Here is a 22,053-nt window from a genome sequence, read left to right as displayed (position 1 = left end):
TTTCTTTTCTTCTTGCTCCTTCTTCCCAATGCTATTAGAGTATTCGAGAGCTAGGGATGAATGTTTCCTATTTGGTTATTTCATTTCCTCTTATGCAGTGGGAATCTGCCTAACCTAGTAGGCAGAAATTCTAACCCACCTGACCAACATGGGATGAATTGGGGACAAAACTTCCCAGATATATGGAAAGGGCCCCTGCAACCCTACCACTTTTTTCTTGCAGTGGCTTCACTCCAAAATGCTAATATGGTTGTGCCTTATAATACATCTCATGCTGCATTGGTTGTCATGCAGAATAATCAGAGCCACATTCAGGGCTCACCTGTTCAAGAAGTATATTACAGTCTCCAACAAAAGTCAGTGATATTTTGAATGAGGAACACAGAAGGTATAGGATTAATCTTAGAAGGGAATTTTTGTGGTCTACAGATGGTTGCTCTTGAGATTGTCTGTAAAGAGATGTATAGGTATAAAATTGACATTCTGGGAATTAAAGAGATCAGATGGAATGGAGAAGGTCACTCCAAAAGACAGGATGGTAAGCTAGTTGTTTACTCAGGAGGTGACTCAAAGCATAGCATCATGGGGTAGCTGTGATAATGAAGACAGCTCAGGCAAGAAGCCTCCTTGGTTATAACTCAGTATTATATTATATATTATATATTAATATATAATAATGATATATTAATGATAGGATACTTTCTATTAGACTTAAGGCTCAGCCTACCAGTGTGTAGGTGCATAAACTACCAATTGTGGTAGTTTATGCACCCACACATGCATAGGCTTGATAAAGAGAGTGAGGAATTCTATGAAAACTTGCAGACTATTTTGGACTGCCTACTTTACATCTTAGGGACCTTAAATGCAGAAGTTGGAAAGAGTATGAGAGTTAGTCCAGAGTGTGGTAGGTTTGGTCTGGGTGAATGTAACACCTATGGTGAAAGACTGTTGGAATTTGCCCATGTTAACAGATTAGTTATTACCAATACCTGCTTCCAGAAACACCAACGATGGACCTATACTTGGATATCTAATAATGATAAGTCAAGGCACCAGATTGATTACATCTTGGCTCTCCAGTGGTGAAAGACAACCATCCATGATGTGCATACTTGTCCTGGAGCAGATTGTGGTAAAGACCATCTAGTTAGAGCCAAACTAAGACTCCAAAAACTACCAAATCAGACACATCCCACTAGATCAGGGGTTGCCAAACTTCTTTGACCGTCGACCCCTTCAAGAGTTTCTTGATGTTTTATCGATCCCCTCTATTTTACTATTACATAATTATAATAGGACAAGCAAAAAAGATGCTTATGTGAGTTTTTAGATTGTTTATTTTATAGTTTACAGTATTTATTGTATGTATAATATAGTATATATTATTATATTACTATTACTACTACTATTACTATCACTAGTAATGATAACTAATAATTAAGGAATTGACAGCGTACACTAGAAATATAAATTAAATAAACTTTAATATATACTTTCCGATATTTCGGCAAACGTCACGTTGCCATCTTCTTAGGAACTTAATACAAAGACAAGTGCACGCAAGTACTACATAACAGCAAATGAGAACCGAAGCTAGGAAGCTACCATTTTCCTAAAGTCTTGATGGTGCCCCCTGGCGGGTTATATTGGTAGTTCTTGGCCTTTGGGCTGAAGTGCTTCTGATAAATGTTTTCCAAATTTGGGGCAGTCTCATGCATCCAAATTTGTTGAGGTTTGGCATGTTCCTAAGGGCTGGGGCTGATTCCATGAATAGTCTTTCATATTTGAACTTGCTGTGGTGTATTACTGTGGCTTTCTTCCATCTTATTCTGTGGCGAGTAGCCAGAGCGTGGTCTGCAAGCCCAGAGTGTACTGGTGAAATCGGATGTAATCCTTGTGTTCTGAGATTCTGATATTTGCTGTCCTGTCTGTTTGGCCAAAGTAGGACAATTTACAGCTGCAAGGGACCTGGTATACACCAGGTATGTCTAGGGGAAGTGGTTGGTCTTTAGTGGAGCAGATAAGGGATGCCAATTTTCTATATGGTCTGTAACAATATGGTTTGTTACATGGTTCTATATGGTTTGTTACATGTTCTATATGGTTTGTTACAGACCATATAGAAAATTGGCATCCCTTATCCGCTGCACTAAAGACCAACCATTTCCCCTAGACCTACCTGGTGTATACCAGGTCCCTTGCAGCTGTAAATTGTCCTACTTTGGCCAAACAGGCAGGACAGCAAATATCAGAATCTCAGAACACAAGGATTACATCCGATTTCACCAGTACTGCCACTCTGGGCTTGCAGACCACGCTCTGGATACTCGCCACAGAATAAGATGGAAGAAAGCCACAGTAATACACCACAGCAAGTTCAAATATGAAAGACTATTCATGGAATCAGCCTCAGCCCTTAGGAACATGCCAAACCTCAACAAATTTGGATGCATGAGACTGCCCCAAATTTGGGAAACATTTATCAGAAGAACTTCAGCCCCAAAGGCCAAGAACTACCAATATTGCCCGCCAGGGGGGCACCATCAGGACTTTAGAAAAACGGTAGCTTCCTAGCTTCGGTTCTCATTTGCTGTTATGTAGTATTTGCGTGCACTTGTCTTTGTATTAAGTTCCCAAGAAGATGGCAACGTGACGTTTGCCGAAATATCGGAAAGTATATATTAAAGTTTATTTAATTTATATTTCTAGTGTACGCTGTCAATTCCTTAATTATTAGTTATCATGTTTAACCAGCATATAAGCCTCTCTACAAGTATCACTAGTAATATCACTGGTATTACTAGTGATATTAATATACTGGTATTAATAAACTACTGGTATTAATATCACTGGTATTACTACCAGCCCTTCTCAATTCTTCAGCATAGAGAAGTTTAGTTCGTGAATGAATAACGATTGAATTATAATATGTATGTTGATGAATTTTAGAACATTAAGGCCCACTTGTATGTTGATGTGCAAAAATGAGACTGGATCGAATACGTTTAAGTATAAGTAAATAAGCAACCGCGCATGTGTTACCATCTCGCTCCCGCCGTGCCGGCTGAGCAGGAACCACTCACATCCGTTTATTGGTAAATACGTCATTTTGGCCTACTTGATTGGCCTCCGTAACTATTTTCATGACCTTGCTCCATCTTACAGGTCTTATTCATGTCACTGTTCCTACGATTCACTCTTAATTGCGTTGTCATTCAGGATGGAGGTAATCCAAGTTAACCGAATTAAATATTACCTGTACAATGATGTCTTATATTTTTTTATCAACCCCTGAGCCCGAATCGACCCCTAACAATGTTATATCGACCTGGGGGTCGATATCGATCACTTTGGCGACCACTGCACTAGATTAATTCCTAGTGGCAGTACCGTCGACAGGCTGTAGCATAGAGGCAGCCTGCCTCATGGTGCAGCTTAATAAGGGCACTCGTTCAACCATATTGTGGTAGGCACTATTGTTACTCTAACAGGAATTGTTAGCGTAGTAAGTGCGGAAAGATGTTTTTCCAAACTTAAACTGATTAAAAATTATTTCTGAACAGCAATGACCTAAGAAAAATTGCTTGGTCTAGCAACTGTATCGATAGAGGTGGACATAGCTTATAATTTAAATTTAGAAGAGCTTATAAACAGCTTTATTGTGTGATATCCCCATAGAGCAAACATTTAATTAATATTATTATGCAATCATTTTGCATTAATGTTTCTCTTGTAATAAAAACAAAAATAGGGGCACTATTTAATTGTTTGCCTCAAGGCATGATCTGATCTGGCGACAGCCCTTCCTAGTGGATTCACAGAAGAAACATCAATTCATTTGGAAGATTTTTTGGGGATTATTGAGGAGAAATTACCAGAAATGCTTTAGGAAGGAGTCAAGGTGATAATACAGGATATAGCCAACAAGTATCTCAGCCCAATAAGAAGAACCAAAAGACCCATGGATATCAAATTCAACATGGAAACTAATCAATAGAAGGCAGTTGGAAAAACAAAGAGACACAGGGACTGAAGAATATAAGAGATTACATAAAGATGTCAGAAGAGCCATCAAGCAGGACAAGGAAAAGTTTTATACTAAAAAATGTGAAAAGATGGAGTTCCAGATGAGGAGGCACAATTATAAAAGGATGCTTTATTTAGTTCATGACCTAAAGCACAAGTTTAAGCCCAAAATGAATGCCATCAAAGACAGGAATGGAGCATTACTAACAGAAGAATTGAAAATCAAAACCAGATGTGAAGAATATCATGAGGAACTGTACAATAGAGTGGATAAAGAAAATTTGGAGGAGCCCCTCTCACCAAGAAAATTTCAATTTGGAACCTCTTCCACTTAGGCATGAAGTTGAAAGAGCAGTTAAGCAGCTTAATAGCAATAAAGCCCCAGGTGTAGATGGAATCCTAGCAGAGGTTAATTAAGGCCACAGGAGATGGAGAGATAAGAGTGTTTCATAGATTGATTACAAGGATATGGCAGACAGGATTATGGCCTAGAGGATGGAAGAAGTCAGTTTTCATACCACTACATAAGAAGGGAGATATTAAGGCTTGCAAGAACCATAGAACTATTAGTTTAATATCTCATGCAAGCAAAATTTTATTGAAGACCATGCTAAATAGGATTGAGACCAAAGTTGAGGCAGAGATGCCCAAGGAACAAGCAGGTTTTAGGAAAGGTAAGGACACCAGAGATCAGATCCTTTGCCTTAGACAGATCATAGAAAAATATAAAGAATTTAGACTCCCTCTTTTTAATGTGCTTCTTAGACTACTCTAAAGATTTCGACTGTGTTCAGCATGTGAAACTGTGGGAAGTAATGAAAAGAATGGATTTTCCTCAACACACTAACAGGTTGGCCAACTTGTACAGGGAGCTAGAAGCTATGGTTAGAATAGGTGTTGGATTAACCGATTGGCTTCAGGTTGGAAAGGGAGTTAGGCAAGGATGTTTACTTTCTCCTCATTTGTTTAATATATATGCTGAGGACATCATGCGTGAAGCATTGCATGAGCTCAAGACAAGAATTAGGATAGGTGGTAGATGGATCAGTAATCTGAGGTATGCTAATGATACCGTACTGAACACAAAACTGATTTTGTGCATCGATTTATTACTATGGATGAGACTTGGATTCACCAAGTCTCACACAAGAATCCAAACAGCAGTCAGAACAGTGGATGCCAAAGAAGACAAAGTCGGTTCCATCAGCAGGAAAGGTCATGGCATTGGTGTTTTGGGATGCTAAAGGTATTTTGTTTATTAATTATCTTGAAAAGGGTAAAACAATAACCGGAGGAATATTATTCTGATCTTTTAACAGACTAAACAAAAAAAAATTTGTGAGAAAAGACACGGTTTGCAGAAGAAAAAATCATCTTTCATCAGGACAATGCACCTGCCCACAAAGGTGTTTTGGCAATGGGAAAATTAAGGGATCTGCACTATGAATTGTTGCAACATCCATCCTATTCCTCAGATTTGGCTCCCTCTGACTTCTGTCTCTTCCCAAAACTAAAAATCTTCTTTGCTGGTCAGCATTTTTCTTCGAATCAAGAGGTGATTGCAGCTGTAGAGGGGTATTTTGCAGATCTTACTGAGAACTACTACAAGGACTGGATAATGGTGCTGGAGCATAGCTGGAATAAATGTATTAGTCTTAAGGGAGATTATGTGGAAAAATAAAAATAATTTTCAAATTATAAATTCGTTTTTTTGTTGTTAGGCTGAGAACTTTTCAGACCACCCTTGTATTGTCTCTCACTGAAGAGTAAATGTGATCTCAACCTGGAGATGACCAGAAATGCAAGATAAGAAGAGATATATGTTGTATTAGAGAGCAGATGAATACGATAAACTTTTGAACCAACTTAGAGTGGTGGTATGACTTAAGAATCTTGAGGAGAAGTCTGTTAGTAGTGTATAGGAAATAGTCAAAGCATGTTGCATGTTTGAACAATTAGACTGTACACTGAGAGTCTCAAAGATAAAAATCAGGTAGGAGTTAGATGGACAAGTAGAATCATTGAGCAGTAGGTACAGAAAAGGAAATCGTAAAAGTTGAATAAAGAGAAAGATGGTCAGCGAGCTCATGAGCTATACAAAGCACAAGCAAGAAGAGTAAGTAGTATGTAAAGAAGGTATAAGCAGTTTATATAAGTTTTTTGACTTGGCTATGCTACTAATTATATATTTGGTTTTATCCTTTATCCAAGTCTTTCCACTTGGATAAAGTTATCCACTTGGATAAAGGATAAAACCAAATATATAATCAGTAAGGTATAAGCAGATTATGGGAGAAAACTAGCTGAGCATGTAAAAGAAAAAATGTTCTTTTGCTATGTGATGGGTAAAAAGATCAATTACAAAAGGATAACTTTAATGATTACTGATGGTAGGGTGACAGCAGGAGAGCATCTCCATTCTCATAATTGACTGATATGAGAATAGAGGTAGAGGAATTGGAGTTGCTTCGGAAATTGCAGAACCTTAATGCAAATATTTGCATTAGGCCATTACATTAGTTGGGATGTTGACAACTCCTCTCACCAGGCTGTGTAATTTATGTCTCAGCTGTAGCAAGATATCAAGGGAGTGGAAAGCAGACAAAATAGTTCAATTGTATAAATGAAGCTCTGAGACAGAGGTAGCAAATTAGAGACCAGTTAGTATCTTGGGAGTGGTGATTAATGTATTGGAGAAGTTGGTAAAAGAAAGAATTTGGAAATTTATTTATTTATTTATTTCATATCCAAACACAAGTGATACAGTAATAAGTAATTGGTACAACATTATTTACAACAAATTAGAATACATTACAAATGAGAACAGCTTAAATTTAATAGGTAAATTATACAGGGTAAAAATTATATAGATAAAATATAAAGGAAAAAGAAACTATATAAAAGTTATATACAATAAATATGGTCAAATGATCCTCCAGTATCTTGTGCAATCAACTGCTTTTTCTGTGCAGGATGCAAGGTCGTCTTTTGTGCAAGGCAATTGTAGAAGACGGCAAGAAAGAAGATATTCCATGGACTGGGTTGTCCCACACTCACAATTATCTGGTCCAGTGAGGTTGCCCCATTTCATGAGGTTTTGTTTGCAGCATCCTATTGTTCGTAGTCTGTTGAGGCTTTTCCAAGTATTCCAGTCCAAGTGGGCACCATGTAGTAGTAATACTGGAATACCAGTATTCCAGTATTACTACTTCATGGTACCCACTTGGACTGGAATACTTCAATGCTATTTTGAATATTTCAATGCTAGCAAAACTGGGTTCTGCTAGCATTTGAAATTATAGCATTGAAATAGCTTGGAGATTACTGATTGATGGTAATTAATGGATTCCAAACTTTAAGGCATCATCCTTAGAGGCTGTAGGGTCATGTGAGTAAAGAGATGAAAAAGAGATTTTTTGCTTAGAGGGTTGTGAACGAGTGCAATGCATTGCCAGAATGCATAGCGAGTGCTCCAACATTGAATGTGTTCAAAGCAAGGTATGATACTTTTGTGGTTTATGAATATTTGACCTCACACAATGAGTCTTTGCACTCCATAGAGGCTTGGAAGACCTTACATTTAATTGCATTAAACTGATAACCCCATTCATTTGCCCATCTGTCCAGCTTATTGGCATCCTTGTGAAGGGTGCCAATAAGCATCATTATTGCCACATCAGCACTATTACTAATAATCCTTTCCAGCTTTATATCATCTGCAATCTATTGACAATGTCGTTGATATAAAGATTAAACAATATGGGGTACCAAAATGGGGCCCTGAGGGACTTCAGTTACAACTTCCTTGATACTGCTTCTTCTTCATGCACAACTCTCTGACATCTATCAAACAGCCAATCTCCAATCCAGTTCACTTATTGATATCCAGACCCATATGCTCTAACCTAATTATCAGCTTAGCATGTGGCACTGCAAATTGCCTTTGTAAATCCAATAAAGTGACAGTTGAGTTCAATAAAGGAAATGGCTAAACACTGATACTATTTAGCTTTGCAAAAGCATTCAGCAGAATACCACAAGAAACTTGGTTACATTAACTGGAGTAAATGGGGACGGTTATTGAAGCTGGTGATATGGAATAGAGGATAGCTGATGGACATCAGAGAATATTGAATCCAAGAGAAGGCAAGTAACTAGTGGTATGCCGCTCTCTACTTGGGTTACTGCTATTTAATTTGTACATCAGTGATATAGGAATGAATTAAGCAAAAATATCTAGTTTGCTAATTGCACAAAACTGGGTAGAGCAATAGTCACCAAATTTATTACAACAGTTATTCAATTTAGTTAGGGAATCTTGTAGACTTGTTCTGAATTTATGTAAGACTATAACATCATCTGCATAAAGTAAAGAGCTGAAGTGAATATTTCCAATCACACCCAGTTTCCACAAACTGATATAGATGATGAATATTGTGTATTCTTGCCTCATACCTGATTTAACAGCAAACCATCTTCCTACACTGCCTTCAGTTTTGAGTGCTGACTCACAACTCAAATATAAACTATGTACTTCTTCATATAACATGCCATTTACACCATATAATTTTATCATTCTGAACAGCTTTTCTTTTGGCACCTTATCACATGCCTTTCCAGATATATTAAACTTAAATACAGAATGATGTTGTATTTCCATGATTCCTCAGCTGCATGTTTTTAAATGAAAATCCTGATAATGGGGTTTCATGGGGTTTCATGGTATAATTACAGCACATATAAATAATTAAACAACACATTTAATCACTCCTGTTTTTCATCTCAGTTATTGAGACATCTTCAGGGAAACAATATTAAAATTTCAAAAACACACAAATTTGCACAAATAATAAGCAGAAAGGATTAGACTGAAAGCCTATAATTGTATGAGGAGCACTCCCACAGGAGGTCTAAGAATTAAAGTTTCCCAAATATCTTGGGAAAATTAATACAACATATTTATTAAGATTAGGTCTGTTTTTTAATTCTACTGCTGATTCTAAAAAAAAAAAGAAGTTTTTTTTGTGGCGAAGAGCAGTTAACTAAATCCTTAACCCCACTTACAGGTCATTTTTGTTATATTAAAAGTTCCACTCATTCCAAATATTTAATCCAAAATTTAGTTTCAGATAAGGATATGATAAGCTTGGGCACCTCTGTTTTTACCAAAATCCTTCTTTCTTAAACTTTAAATTTACTAAAAAATGTTTTCTCTCCAGATATAATCGATCTTTAATTTTACCATTCATTCTGACTACTTCATTTGAAAATATACTATTGAGGGTGCAAAATATGGGCTCTTCCCCTCTAGCCAATAATTATATGGAGCATTTTGAAAAAAATGCTCTTAGTCAGTGTCCTCCAGCTGAACTCTCCTTTATTTATTATTATTAAGATGATGATTTAGGCCTTCATGGAGTCACAAGACTCATCGTGGGAGGTCCAGTCTAGAAAACACAAAGTCTACCATACCAATCCTTGAACTCATTGACCGTTCATGCTCTCACGACTCTATCAGGCAATGCATTCCAAATTTCAACTATCCTCCATGCAAAGAAACCATTCCTCAGTCTTGCTCACAGCTCCATTTTGAAACTTCCAGGGATGGTCCCTTGTCCTAGCTCCTTCCCTCTATTCCATCAAATGAAAGAACTCCCCCAGTGTCAATCCTGTAACTACCTCTCAACAGTTTAAATGGCTCAATCATATCAACCAAACTCTGCAGTCCACATTCCTTCAGTCTGTCTTCATAGCGAACATTGTGCAGTCCTCATGCAATCTTTGTTATCTGCCTCTGCACTCTTTCCATGGTTAATTTATCCCCTTCAAATCCTGGAGATTAAATTTGAGAATAGTAGTCAAAGTGTGGTCTGATCAGGGATTTATACGAGGGTGGTCTGAAAAGTTCTCAGCCTAACAATGAAAAAACAAATTTATAATTTCAAAATTATTTTTGTTTTTCAACATAATCTCCCTTAAGACTAATACATTTATTCCAGCACCATTATCCTGTCCTTGTATTAGTTCTCAGTAAGATCTGCAAAATATACCCCTCTACAGTTGCAATCACCTCTTGATTTGAAGAAAACCACTGACCAGCGAGGAAGAGTTTTAGTTTTTGGAAGAGATAGAAGTCAGAGGGAGCCAAATCTGGGGAAAAGGGTGGATGTTCCAACAGTTCATAGTGCAGATCCCTTAATTTTCCCATTGCCAAAACACCTTTGTGGGCAGGTGTATTGTCCTGATGAAAGATGATTTTTTTCTTCTGCAAACTGTGAGTCTTTTCTCACAATTTTTTTTTTTGTCTAGTCTGGTTAAAAGATCAGAATAATATTCCCCAGTTATTGGTTTATCCTTTTCAAGATAATTAATGAACAAAATGCCTTTAGCATCCAAAAACACCAATGCCATGACCTTTCTTGCTGATGAAACCGACTTTGTCTTCTTTTCCGCTGAACAACCAGCTTTAGTCCACTGTTTGGATTCTGGTGTGTAATGGTGAATCCAAGTCTCATCCATAGTAATAAATTGACAAACAAAATCAGTTTTATTCTTGTTAAAATGCTCCAAGCACTGTTCAGAGAATTTCATTCGACTGTGTTTTTGATTTGCTGTGAGTTGTGCAAAGCTTTTTCATTTGCAATTCTTCATGCAAAATATATCCTACATGTTCTTTTAAAATGCCTATAGTCTCAGCAGTTTCATGCACTTTGACTCACCGGTCATCCAATACCATATCATGCACTTGATCAATGATTTCTGGTGGTGTTACACTTTTTGGACGTCCTTCACATGGATCATCTTCAAGGCTGGTACAGCCACGTTAAAACTCGGCAGCCCATTTCTTAATTGTTGAAAAAGAAGGAGAAGAGTGCCCATAAACTTTTATGAACTTTGAATGAATTTATGTTGGCGTTAAACCTTCTTTTACAAAGAATTTTATAACCACGCGATACTCAATTTTATCCATTTCAAGGGATACAAACAACACTTTTGCTTCAGACAGCTGTATAAAACAAGCTACTTGCTAGAATGACTTGCAATTTCACATAGATGCTTATGACAGATGCACCAAGTTAGAAAAAAAATCTTGCTGATAGTGACGCCATCTATGGTCGAGGCCAAAAATTTTTCAGACCACCCTCGTACAATGGAATGACAACTCTTTTATCTCTGCAGGTCAGTGTCTTTCTCAGTATTGTAGCAATTCTCTGGGTTACCTTCACCACCACAGTCTGCTACCATCCTTATGCAATGGCACTATCTTACCCTCCTTCCACTCCTTGGGTATCATCTTATGGCTAGACTCTCATTGAAAAGCCAGGTCAAGGGAACTGTCAGTTCTTTAGCACATTCTCTCAAAACTCATGCCGAAATCCACTGCTTTATTGACATCCAGAGTGCTCAGTATTTGAAACACGCTCTCTTCTTGCATTACTAAACCTTGAACCTGCCCTATCCATGTAGTATTAAAACCTACTTCTCCAGGCTGAAATACCCAAATAAAGTGTTCCTCAAACAACTCCACTATATCTTTTGCATCAGTCACTTTGTTCCCATTTTTATCCAACAATGTTATTCTTCCACAATCATTTCTCCTCTTACTGGCCAGACTTTACTGTCCAGTGTTTGCAATGCCAAAAAACACCAGTAAATTAATTGTTCCTCCCATCTCCTCACATTCCTCTCAACATGCTGACTGTAGTAATATTATCATTGTTCTTTATATCTGGGGCACCTAAAAAAAAAAATAGGCAGCACTCTAAAAAAAGTACAATCTCAGCAGGGTATTCAAATGTTATCTAAAGCTTGCTACCCTCATCTGCTTTACCATCTGCCTAGAAGAACATAAAAAAAATACATCTGTCACTATAGGCATGGTCAGTCAGTCATGTTAGAAGCTTAATGGAGTCAAACGGTACTGAGAAAGGATTAAAATATTATTTAATTGTTCCAATATTTTGTCTCAGTCACTGAGACATCATCAGGAAGCACAATATGAGATGTAACACACATACACAAAGGCAACACAGAACTAAGTGAGTGAAACAGACATGGATAAAAGACTAGATTCCTAACTAAGTGGAGCATTCTCTGTGGGCACCTGTTGGCAGTCTAGGATGTGAACTGATATCTCAAAGTAGTAGTGTATCCCATATTTTGGGAAATTTTATGCAACCATATGCTTCATTAAGCTTCTAACATGAGTTTCTCCCAGCACGTAACATACAGATTATGGTCAGTCAGGACTTGCTGACCATACCTTGGATACCTTGCAGAGAATCAAATGGGGAAAAAAACGAAAAAAAAAACTACTGTCCTCCATCACAAAAAAGTACAAATTTGAAAGACATTTTTTTTAGAATCAGCAGCAGAATTAAAAAACTGACCTACTCTTATGGTCAATTGCAGGGATCAATGGAGAGCACTCCCAGGCAGAGTAGGCCAACTCAAGGTAGTTAAATTAGATAAGGCTGAACATCTGGGTATTAGCCATCTTTGCCTTTAGTTTCAATTGGTGTTTTGTTTAGCTGCAGACTGGTGAAAAAGTAAAAAACAATGATAGCTTTGGCTATATGATGATGATATAAAAGAGCAGAGGACTTCTCTCTCTCTCTCTCTCTCTCATACTATCTATCTATCTTATCTATCCATCTATCTTATCTTTCTCCTAATACTATTCAGGCTCTCTTGCACCCCTATATTAACTATCCTAAGCCTGTGATGAACACCCTTTACTTTTTCACCTCAATAAAGGTTGAAACTTTTCTGGTAGTGACCCTTCTCATAATGCATGTCTGAAAGGGGGGGGGGTGCTTTGCACTATGAGATACTAAGGCAATTAATTGTAAAGTCACTATCCTCTATATACAAGTAACCCAGTTGTGAAGATACTTCACTTGCAAACTTCGTTTGCTTACATTTGGTAAAGGATTAAACAAGAATATAATTTCTTGGCAATCTTTTAATTTAATTTATAAAAAGTGAAAAACTTTCATATTCTCTCAGCTACAAAATACATAAGATTTTGATCTTTAAATTTTTTAACAGTTTAATTAAGATGCAGATACTTTTGAAAAGATAATTTATCAATAAAAACTGTAATCAGAAATGTCAGCATACTAATGGAAAACAAATTTTAGGCAACCATTTCCAAGTGGTGAGAAAGTAACATTTACTGGAAAAGAATGTCTTTGTATGAAATGCATCCAAATACCTGTAGTCACCACCCAAACTCCTGATTCACCTGGAGGACCTGCAAGAAGTATGTATTAATAACATGGAATATGCTGATTGTGCTTTAAATTAAAGAATAGTATTTCTTTATTCTTAAAGAAAAAAAAAAACATTGCTTGTTTTTATTTCACTTGATCACATGCCTAATTCCATCACATTTCATGTACTTAGATTTAATTAATAGTTACTAGTTTAATAAAAATATGAGAAGCTCAGGAGACAACTTGCAGCTGTAGCATGGAATGAGGAGTTGGGTGGAAAGGAGATCAATGCTGCTTTGGTGCTGTTCAAGAAACTGTCTAGTAGAAACAATGTCTAAATGTATTCCAAGTCTGAAGGTTAAATAGATTAGAATGTTAAATGGAGGAATGAAGAGATTAAGCATACAGTACAGAGAAAGAAAGCATTATAGAAGCAACATAAGATGAGGTAATAATCAATTCCATGAGGAGTATAAAGAAAACTTGCAAGGAGGATGACTCAGCGGGTAACAAAGGTGCAGTATGAGCAAGAGTTTGCTAACGAAGCCAAATAAAATCTTCAGGAAGCTTTTTTCATATGTAGCCTGCAAAAAAATGGGGGAGGTGGAAATGATTATAGTAGGATGATGCTGATTGGAGAAAATGTTATAAGAACAACTGCTGCAGAGGATATAGTTGAGATATTAAATTAGCAGTTTATAAAAGTCTTTCATCCTTGTGAATATATGACATCATGGGGAGTTGGAGAGATTGACTGTGAATGAGCAAGAGGTATATGCAAAATTGAGTACACCACATATTTTGAGAGAATATGCCACAGAGTTGACATCTGTCTTGACATATTTCTTTAATATGAGTCTCACACTGGATCAAGTTCCAAAGGAGTGGAAAGAAGGCAAGATTTTACCTGCTTCATAAGGGAAGTGACAAAACTTGGGCATCAAATTATAGGCCAATCTGTGTGTGTGTGTGTATCAGGTGTTATTGGAGAAGGGTTAGTGAGAACCAGGATCCAGAATTGGGTTCACAACAGTAGTATTATCTTTTATGGATAGCACAGATTTACTAAAGGGAGGTCCATGTTTTAGTAATCTACTTACTTATTACGATAAGGTGACAGCAGCATTGGATGTGGGAGATGGATGCACAGTAGTATACTTAGACTTTGCAAAAGCTTTTGATAGATTACTGCATGATAAGTTGATAGTCAAACTAGAGGGGATGGGGTTGGATATTAGACTAGTGCATTGGATTGGCGATTAGCTGTCTCAACAGTATCCGAGAAGAGGAAAGTCACTAGTGATGTGCCTCAGGGGTCTGTTTTAGGGCCAATGCTGTTCAACCTGTATGATAAAGATATTGGGGAAGATTTGAATAGGGACATTCAGTTGTTTGCAGATGCAAACAACTGATGATGCAAAGTTGGAAAGAACTATAAGAGTAGAGCAGATGTTGTCACCTTACAAGAGGACTTGAACAGACTGTGTGAATGGGCATGCCAGTTCAATGTTCCAAAATGTAAGGTTCTAACATTTGGAAAACAAAGTTAGGATATAAAGTTTATTGGGATATTGTTGGAAGTGGAAAAAATGCGATATCTTGGGGTGATGGTGGATAAATATCTATTAGGACACATTGTCAAAATTGTGAGGAAAACAACAAATTCTGGCAACGATGCAGAAAACACTGACTTTTAGAAGTAAGAAGATTCTGTTTCCATTGTAAAAGGCCTTGATTAGTCAACATGCAGTTTACTGTGCATAGATTTGGTTACCTGGTTTTCAAAAGGATGAAGAGATATTGGAAATTGTCCAGAGGTGATTCACTGACGTAATTTCTGGAATGTTGCATATGAAGAAAGGTTGAAAAGATGAAATTTACAGAGTCTAGTGGATAGGAAGAGGATGAGGAGGTGTGGTATAACAGAGGCATAAACATTAGTAAGGAGTGTTATGTCTGCAGGCATCCTACTTTCAGAACAGAGAATACATTTAGAGAATTGGAATGTAAGGTACGATATGATGAGCTGTTTGTATGACAAACAGCTCATCTCCCATAACGAGTCTTAGACTCCGTTGGGGGGAGGGGATTGGATAATAATAATAATAATAATAATAAAAAAAAAAAAAACCCAGCTAACGCCTTTTTATTCCCATATACAGGGAGTAGGCGAGGCCATTTAGCCCTATCTAATTTTTGGAGACTGAGTGGGCAGTTCAATCTCCACTGGTACCAATCAGAGATAGATGGCCCAAGGCTATCACTAATTAAGCGGTACTCAGTGAAGAGAGTCAGCTCAAATGTGCCGCCATCTTGTGGTCCCTAACACAATATATTTAATGTCTGAAATAATGTGGGTTCTATGGTTGAATTTCTTGAGTTTACAGGACGAAAAACCCGAGTTTCCGGGAGGAAAAACCTGCTTGCCCGTGGCAGAGATTGACTAACTCGGGAACCAGTCGAAAAAAGGGTTAGAAAAATTTCCTCTAGTCGCTGACTAGACGCGAAATCAAGTCTTCCTTCGTGCGGTCAAGCACCGTGGTGTGCAAACGCCACATCCACTGAGCTACACAGGCTCCTCTATAATAATAATAATAATAATAATATAATATTAATATATCACATGTGTATTATAAATTTGTGTGTGTATATATATATATTTAAAAAAAATTTTTTTTTAATGCAGTAGTAATAATTAAAATAATTCTTTGAACTTGACAAAGATTACAGTATTAAGAAAATTATTCAGGTTAGTTCTTAGAAATGCAAAAAGTCCAGTAAAATCACTATCAGAAACAATAGGACATATTTCCTAAACAAACCCTGATAAAATATTGGAATTTTCACACATAAGTGCATTTGCTCACAAAAGTTTAGCAACTCACAAAGCAGTTGTACCTACTGTTTGCATATTGCTAGGCATTAGAATTGTGCTATTCATGTTGCAGCAGAAAGAACAGTTGGCTTTGGCTTGTTGAATTTAATGCAATATGTGTGTGTGTGTGTGTAAGAGCAGGTAGTAAACGACAAAGAAAAAATTGAACAAGTTTTTGAAAATCTGTGGGTTGTGTTCATTTGGAAAAGCATTACAGGGGTGGCTATTCCAAAGAACAGAGGTAAGAGATAAGCTCAGATTTGGGATATATAAAGTGTTAGGATTCAGCAAGAGAGAAATAGTTTTAGAAGTAAGAAGATGTTCAAATGAAAAATAACACTAAGTTGTTTTGAACATGAAGAAACTAGGGATATGATAGAATAAGAATGCTGTGGATGTGATAGAATTTGGATCCTAGAATAAGCTAGGTGTGAGAGTCATCCCGACAGGAAATCTGAACATTATTAAAAGTAAAAGCGAATGAATTTGAATTTTTATTCTAGGTAATAAGATAATACTGTGTTTTGATAGCTGAAATTTACTAGGTTATCTTCATCCTACTGTTTTAGACTAATGTCTGAAACAATGATCAGTGTTTTAGACATTGGTTATGGAAGATCCTTGAATCATTTGAGTACAACAGGGTATCTCAAATGAAGAGGAATGAGGAGTGCTATTATCCTAATTAAAACCTATGGATAGGATTTGAAATTCAAGAGAAGATCATTAATACAGAGGAGGAAGAACATGGGTGATTTGGAAACATCAAGAGCAACCAGATGAGTTTCTCCAAATCTTTCCATCACTTATATCCAAAGGTGGGTATAGTTAGAAAGGGGGGGTTTGTTGTTGAAGAGAATGCCAGAATACATACTGATGATCCCTAATTAATTGATGTGTCCGTAGGTATCTAAAGAAACTGGTTATTGATGACCTTCTCCTTCACTTTCAAGTGTACTGAGGTGAGGATAATGGGACAATAGCTAATGGCTGACTTTTATCTCCCCTTTTTTACTGATGGGCTGAATAATGGCTTGCTTCCATGCTTTTCAGAAGATGCTAGATGAGTATGACAACATATATAGGCAATACAGGATGAGTGTTAATTCTGCAGCACATGTTTTTAGCATAACTGGATGGACATCATCTGGATCAAGACAGCAGTACTGAAACTACTCTGAATTTTTTTCTGATGACCTTCTGATGATAGATCAGATCAGGGATATTGTAATTCATGGTATTGTAGATGGTGATTTGCTTTGGTTGTGTATAAAGAGTTGGAGGAAAAGAGACTGATGGGTGATATTACCATGGTACCAATGGGATATGAGAGAGAGAGAGAGAGAGAGAGAGAGAGAGAAACATGGAAGGGTAGAATTAAACTCAATAGCCTTAGTGAAGAGATCAGAAGGCTGGACTGTCACTTGGCCAGGAGGCAAGTTTATTGCATTTGACCATTAGGAAGTCTGTCTTTGAATTTGTTGATTTTATTACATTATATTACATTGATTTTATTACGTGCTTCTGGCTGTAGTGTAGGCAGAGCGAGAAGCTGTAGTTTTTGACTTGAGCTATTGAATATAGGCTGAGTGTTTTTTTTTTTTTTTTTTTTAATCTTGGACTGTAGTCACATGACACATGTTTTAGAAAATCAGAGATAGAGGTTTGGTTTGTAGTGGAATGTGGAATAAAGGCCCTTAGTCCAGTAAGGATTGTATCGATTCTTTGGCTGCAGCCAATAATCATATCGTGAAAAAAGAGGCAAAGAAATTATTGTTATTATTATTATTATCATCATCATCAAATTCCCGACATTTACCCTCAAGGGATATGATAATACTACATGAAAAATTTACATCATTACAAACTTCCTATCTACAATTTTCCTCCAAATCAATCTATTACCTGTCAAAGCTTCAACATTGTCAGATCTTATATTTCTATCTTCTAGGACACTTTTTACTGTATCAATCCACCTATATCTTTGATCTTTCTCTGGGTCTTTTTCCTGCCAACCTGGCAGAGAACACTTGTTTTGCTAATCTTTCCTCTCCCATTCTGTTTAAGTGACCATACCACCTGAGATTAGCTCTACTAACACATTCTTGGATGCTAACAATGTCAAGTTATTTCATGATATCCCTGTTTTTAATATGATATTGCCATTGATGCCATCTGTTCACACCCCTAATCTTTCTCAGGACTCTCATATCTGCGGTCTCTAGTCTTTGGTCAAGTGGTTTATTTCTAACCCAGCTCTCAGATCTATAAGTTAAAATTGATTTGAACAATGTCTTGTATATAGCTAATTTAGTGTTTTGGCTAATTTCTCTCTTATTCCATATACATTTATTCAGTTGACTTCCTACCATACCAGCTTTGTTGATTCTGTTGTCTATTTCCATATTTAATTTGCCATCTTTACTAAAAATCGTGCCTAAGTAGCTGAAATGTTTTACTTGTTCTATAGGTACTCAAATTCACAACACAGTTGATATTTTCAATGCTTCTGCCTATTTTCATTGTCTTTGTCTTGTTATTGCTGACCTTCATACCATATCTGTTACAACAGTTATTAAATTTAGTCAGGAATCTTGCAGACTTGTAGCGGATTTATTTAGAAGTATAACATCATCTGCATAAAGCAAAGAGCTGAGATTATCATCTCCAATTTTGATATCAGGTTTAATACCACTTTCCTTCATAATGTGATCATATAGATAATGAATAACAGAAGTGATAATGTGCATCCTTGTCTGATACCAGATTTAATGTTAAACTATTTTACTGTACTTTCTTCAATTCTAACCGCTGACTTGCAATTCAAATAAAGACTAAGTATTGCTTGATATAATGCCCCACTGATACAACTATAGCATTTTGAATAGCTTCTCTCTTGGCACATTTTCATATGCCTTTTCCAGATCTACAAAACATAAATACGAATATCCTTGTTATATTCCCATGATTTCTCAAATATTTGTTGTAAAGTGAAAATCTGATCCTGACAGCCTCTATTTGGCCTGAATCCAGCTTGTTCTTCACCAAGCTTCTCTTCCACAGTCCTTCTCAATCATTTCTAAAGTATACTGGCATAAATCTTACCAGGAACACTCAGTAGAGAAATACCTCTTAATTCTCACATTCAGTTTTATTTCTCTCTTTTTTTTTTTTTTTTTTTTTTTATATGGTACTGTGAGAGCTCTACTCCAATCATCTGGAATTCGTCCCTTTGCCAGGCCCTCTGAACTTAAAGTGCAGCCACTGTAAGACTTTTATACCTCCATACTTGAACATTTCTGTTCAAATATCATCTACTCCAGCTGCCGTTCCACATTTCAGACTTTTGATGGGTTTTTTTTCTACTTCAAGTATGGATATGTATTCTGGATTGCTTGCCTGGTCAGTGATTTTATCGATGTGCTGTCAACACTGCTAGTTTCACTTAGCAGTTTTTCGAACTAAGTACTCCGTACTTCAGGGGTATCTTTTTTTCCAGTTTTCAATATCATCTTTTATCATCTCTAATTCCTTTAACAGCACTCTTTCCTCCATTTCTGAGCTTCTTCAACAACCTCCAGAATATCTTGCCACCTTCTGGATATTTATTTTCTATGTTCTTACCAAAGTCTTCCATGGCTTTTGTTTTGCTAATTTTACACCGTGTTTAACTTTCTTACATTTGTCTCTGTATTCTCTAAGAGCACAAGCTGACTTATTTGACAGGAACTTTTGATATGCTTTCTTCTTTTCCTTCACTGCCTCTCCTCTTTAACTTCCTGTGTCCACCATGGAGTTCTGATTTTTCTATCCTTGCAATCAACCTCACCACATGCCTCTCTGGCTGAATCGATCAATGTTTTCTTCAGAGCTTGTCACCGAATCTCCAAGGTTTGATTCCTGTTCTCAAACTCTTTCATTTTTTTCTTGAATTATGTTTGTGCATTTTAGTCTACAGTTCACATCTGAGAGCTGATCAACTTTTATTCTCTTTAAAATTTTTTATATGCTCTTCTTTTCAATGTGAAATTCAATTTTATCCTGCTCAAGACTAAATGGTGATCACTTCCAATTTCAAATCTCTGTACACTCTAGTGTCCTGCACCAGAGAGAAAACATCACTATCAACATAGTCAATGAGACTTTCTTATTCCTTGTGTTTTCTCTCCATGTGAATTTGTGCACATTTTTATGTTGGAACATGGTGTTAGTAATAACTAGTCCATGTTGTGAGCAGAAATCCAACAAGTATTTGCCATTATTATTAGCTTTGCTCTTTTCTCCAAATTTTCCCAAAATATTTTTGTATGTCTGAAAATCATTTACTAGTCTGCTATTTAGATTCCCAACAAGGACCAACTTTTTATTTTTCATTGTGTCAGCTGCTTTCTCTAAAGCCTCAAAAAACTCCTCTTCTTCTATCTTAGCAGAACCTACTGTAGGACCATCTGCACAAATAAATCTCATTGTCCATTTCCCCATTCTTATATTTGCCCACATTACTCTACTTGAAATTGCCTGCCATTCAAGAAGATTAGCCTCGTATTTAGTTTTGAATACTATGGCTACTCCTTCTTTTCCTTGATTGTCATTGCTTGACTATAACATTTTTATTTATTACTGAGAAAGATCTCTCCAGTTTTTGTCTTTTTTGTTTCAGTCACCCCTATTATGTCGATCTGGTACTTATCCAATTCCTCAGCTTTGCCATTCAGGCTTCTTATGTTGATAGTACCGATCTTGAACTCTAGTAATATTGAGTTGGGGTGCGTTTTAGGATTTGTTCCAGTAGCTGACTTTTCGCTGTTTACCCTGGTTCCCTTGCGAAAACAATGGGGGCCTAGTTTAATTGGGCAACGCCCCAGCTGGCGTGAAATTCTATCATGTTGTACCATCATTTAATATTGTGGTTTAAGCAAATAAGAATACAATTTGGTCTGTTAAATGCACCATGAGAAGGTGAGGATTGAACATTAGGTCAGAAGCCCTGGTCAGTTCTCCACATTCCTTTAAAGCTATGTGGAGGTCTCCTCTCAGTTATACAGCTTTGACCCTTGAGCACCCCTATTATTCTTCTTCTTATTATTATTTTTAATATCTGACCTCCATAGAGTCAAAGGACTCATCGTGGGAGGTCTGTTCTCTCTCTTATTTGAAAAGATCATTGAGCCGTGCCTAAAACCCATTCACAGTTATGACTAGGAGGCAAGCTTATTGCATTTGACCCTTATGATGTCTACTTTGAATTTGTTGATGATTTTGATGAAGTTTGATGGTCAGAAAGATTTGTGCAACGCTGATGGGCTGCACTTAAATGAATTCTGACTCAGGTGACTAAAGAGAGCTTTGTTTCCTGAGTGCAGGCGTATAAAGTCAGGAAAACTAAAATATTAGGGCAGATGCAGGCTAGTGTGCATCTGCCTACTCGCCCATATGAGTGTGTGAATGAAAAAATGTGGAATCTAGTCTCTCAGGCAATAATATCAAATGGAGTTAGTCAATTCAGGATGTAAAGGTAACTAGGGGATCTTAGAGGATGCTGCAGTTTCTATATACTAATGCTAGAAGCATCAGGAATAAGAGGGAGGAGTTTTTGGCACTGGTCAGTGCAACCCTACCAAAAGTTATAGGCATTAGTGAGATTTGGCTAACAGCAGATGACATAGTTATCGGGATGTAATATGATGGATTTATTATTTTCAGGGAGAATAGAGTGGATAGTATAGGGGTAGGGTACTGCTGATGATAGCAGATGAATTATAGCCAACAAAAGTAGGAGTCAGTTGGGCAGATAACAGTTTTTCTGAGTCAGTCTGGTGTGAGATAGAACAAAATTGGTACTGCTAGAGGCCGGGGAGAAGGGGGTGCCAGGGATGATGTGGAAAACATGAATCAGCAGATTAGTACAATGAGTGCAAGTCAAATAATTAT

The 22,053-nt window shown here is 36.9% G+C and overlaps 1 protein-coding gene across 2 annotated transcripts in view; it reads left to right on the top strand.

The window, feature by feature from the left end:
- LOC150106272 (actin-binding LIM protein 2-like) overlaps positions 1-22,053 on the top strand; it is a 614,582-nt gene that overhangs the window by 140,049 nt on the left and 452,480 nt on the right. For both annotated transcript variants that reach the window (XM_090392297.1, XM_090392298.1), the window contains exon 4: positions 13,173-13,294. In XM_090392297.1, coding sequence (XP_090248423.1) covers positions 13,173-13,294 — 122 coding nt within the window. The remainder of the gene's footprint in view (positions 1-13,172; positions 13,295-22,053) is intronic.

This window comes from Typopeltis vanoorti, chromosome 5 (genome assembly GCF_054136105.1).
Source record: "Typopeltis vanoorti isolate ZY-2024b chromosome 5, IOZ_Tvanoo_1.0, whole genome shotgun sequence".
Lineage (NCBI taxonomy): Eukaryota > Metazoa > Arthropoda > Arachnida > Uropygi > Thelyphonidae > Typopeltis > Typopeltis vanoorti.
This window is presented reverse-complemented; position numbering and strand designations above follow the sequence as displayed.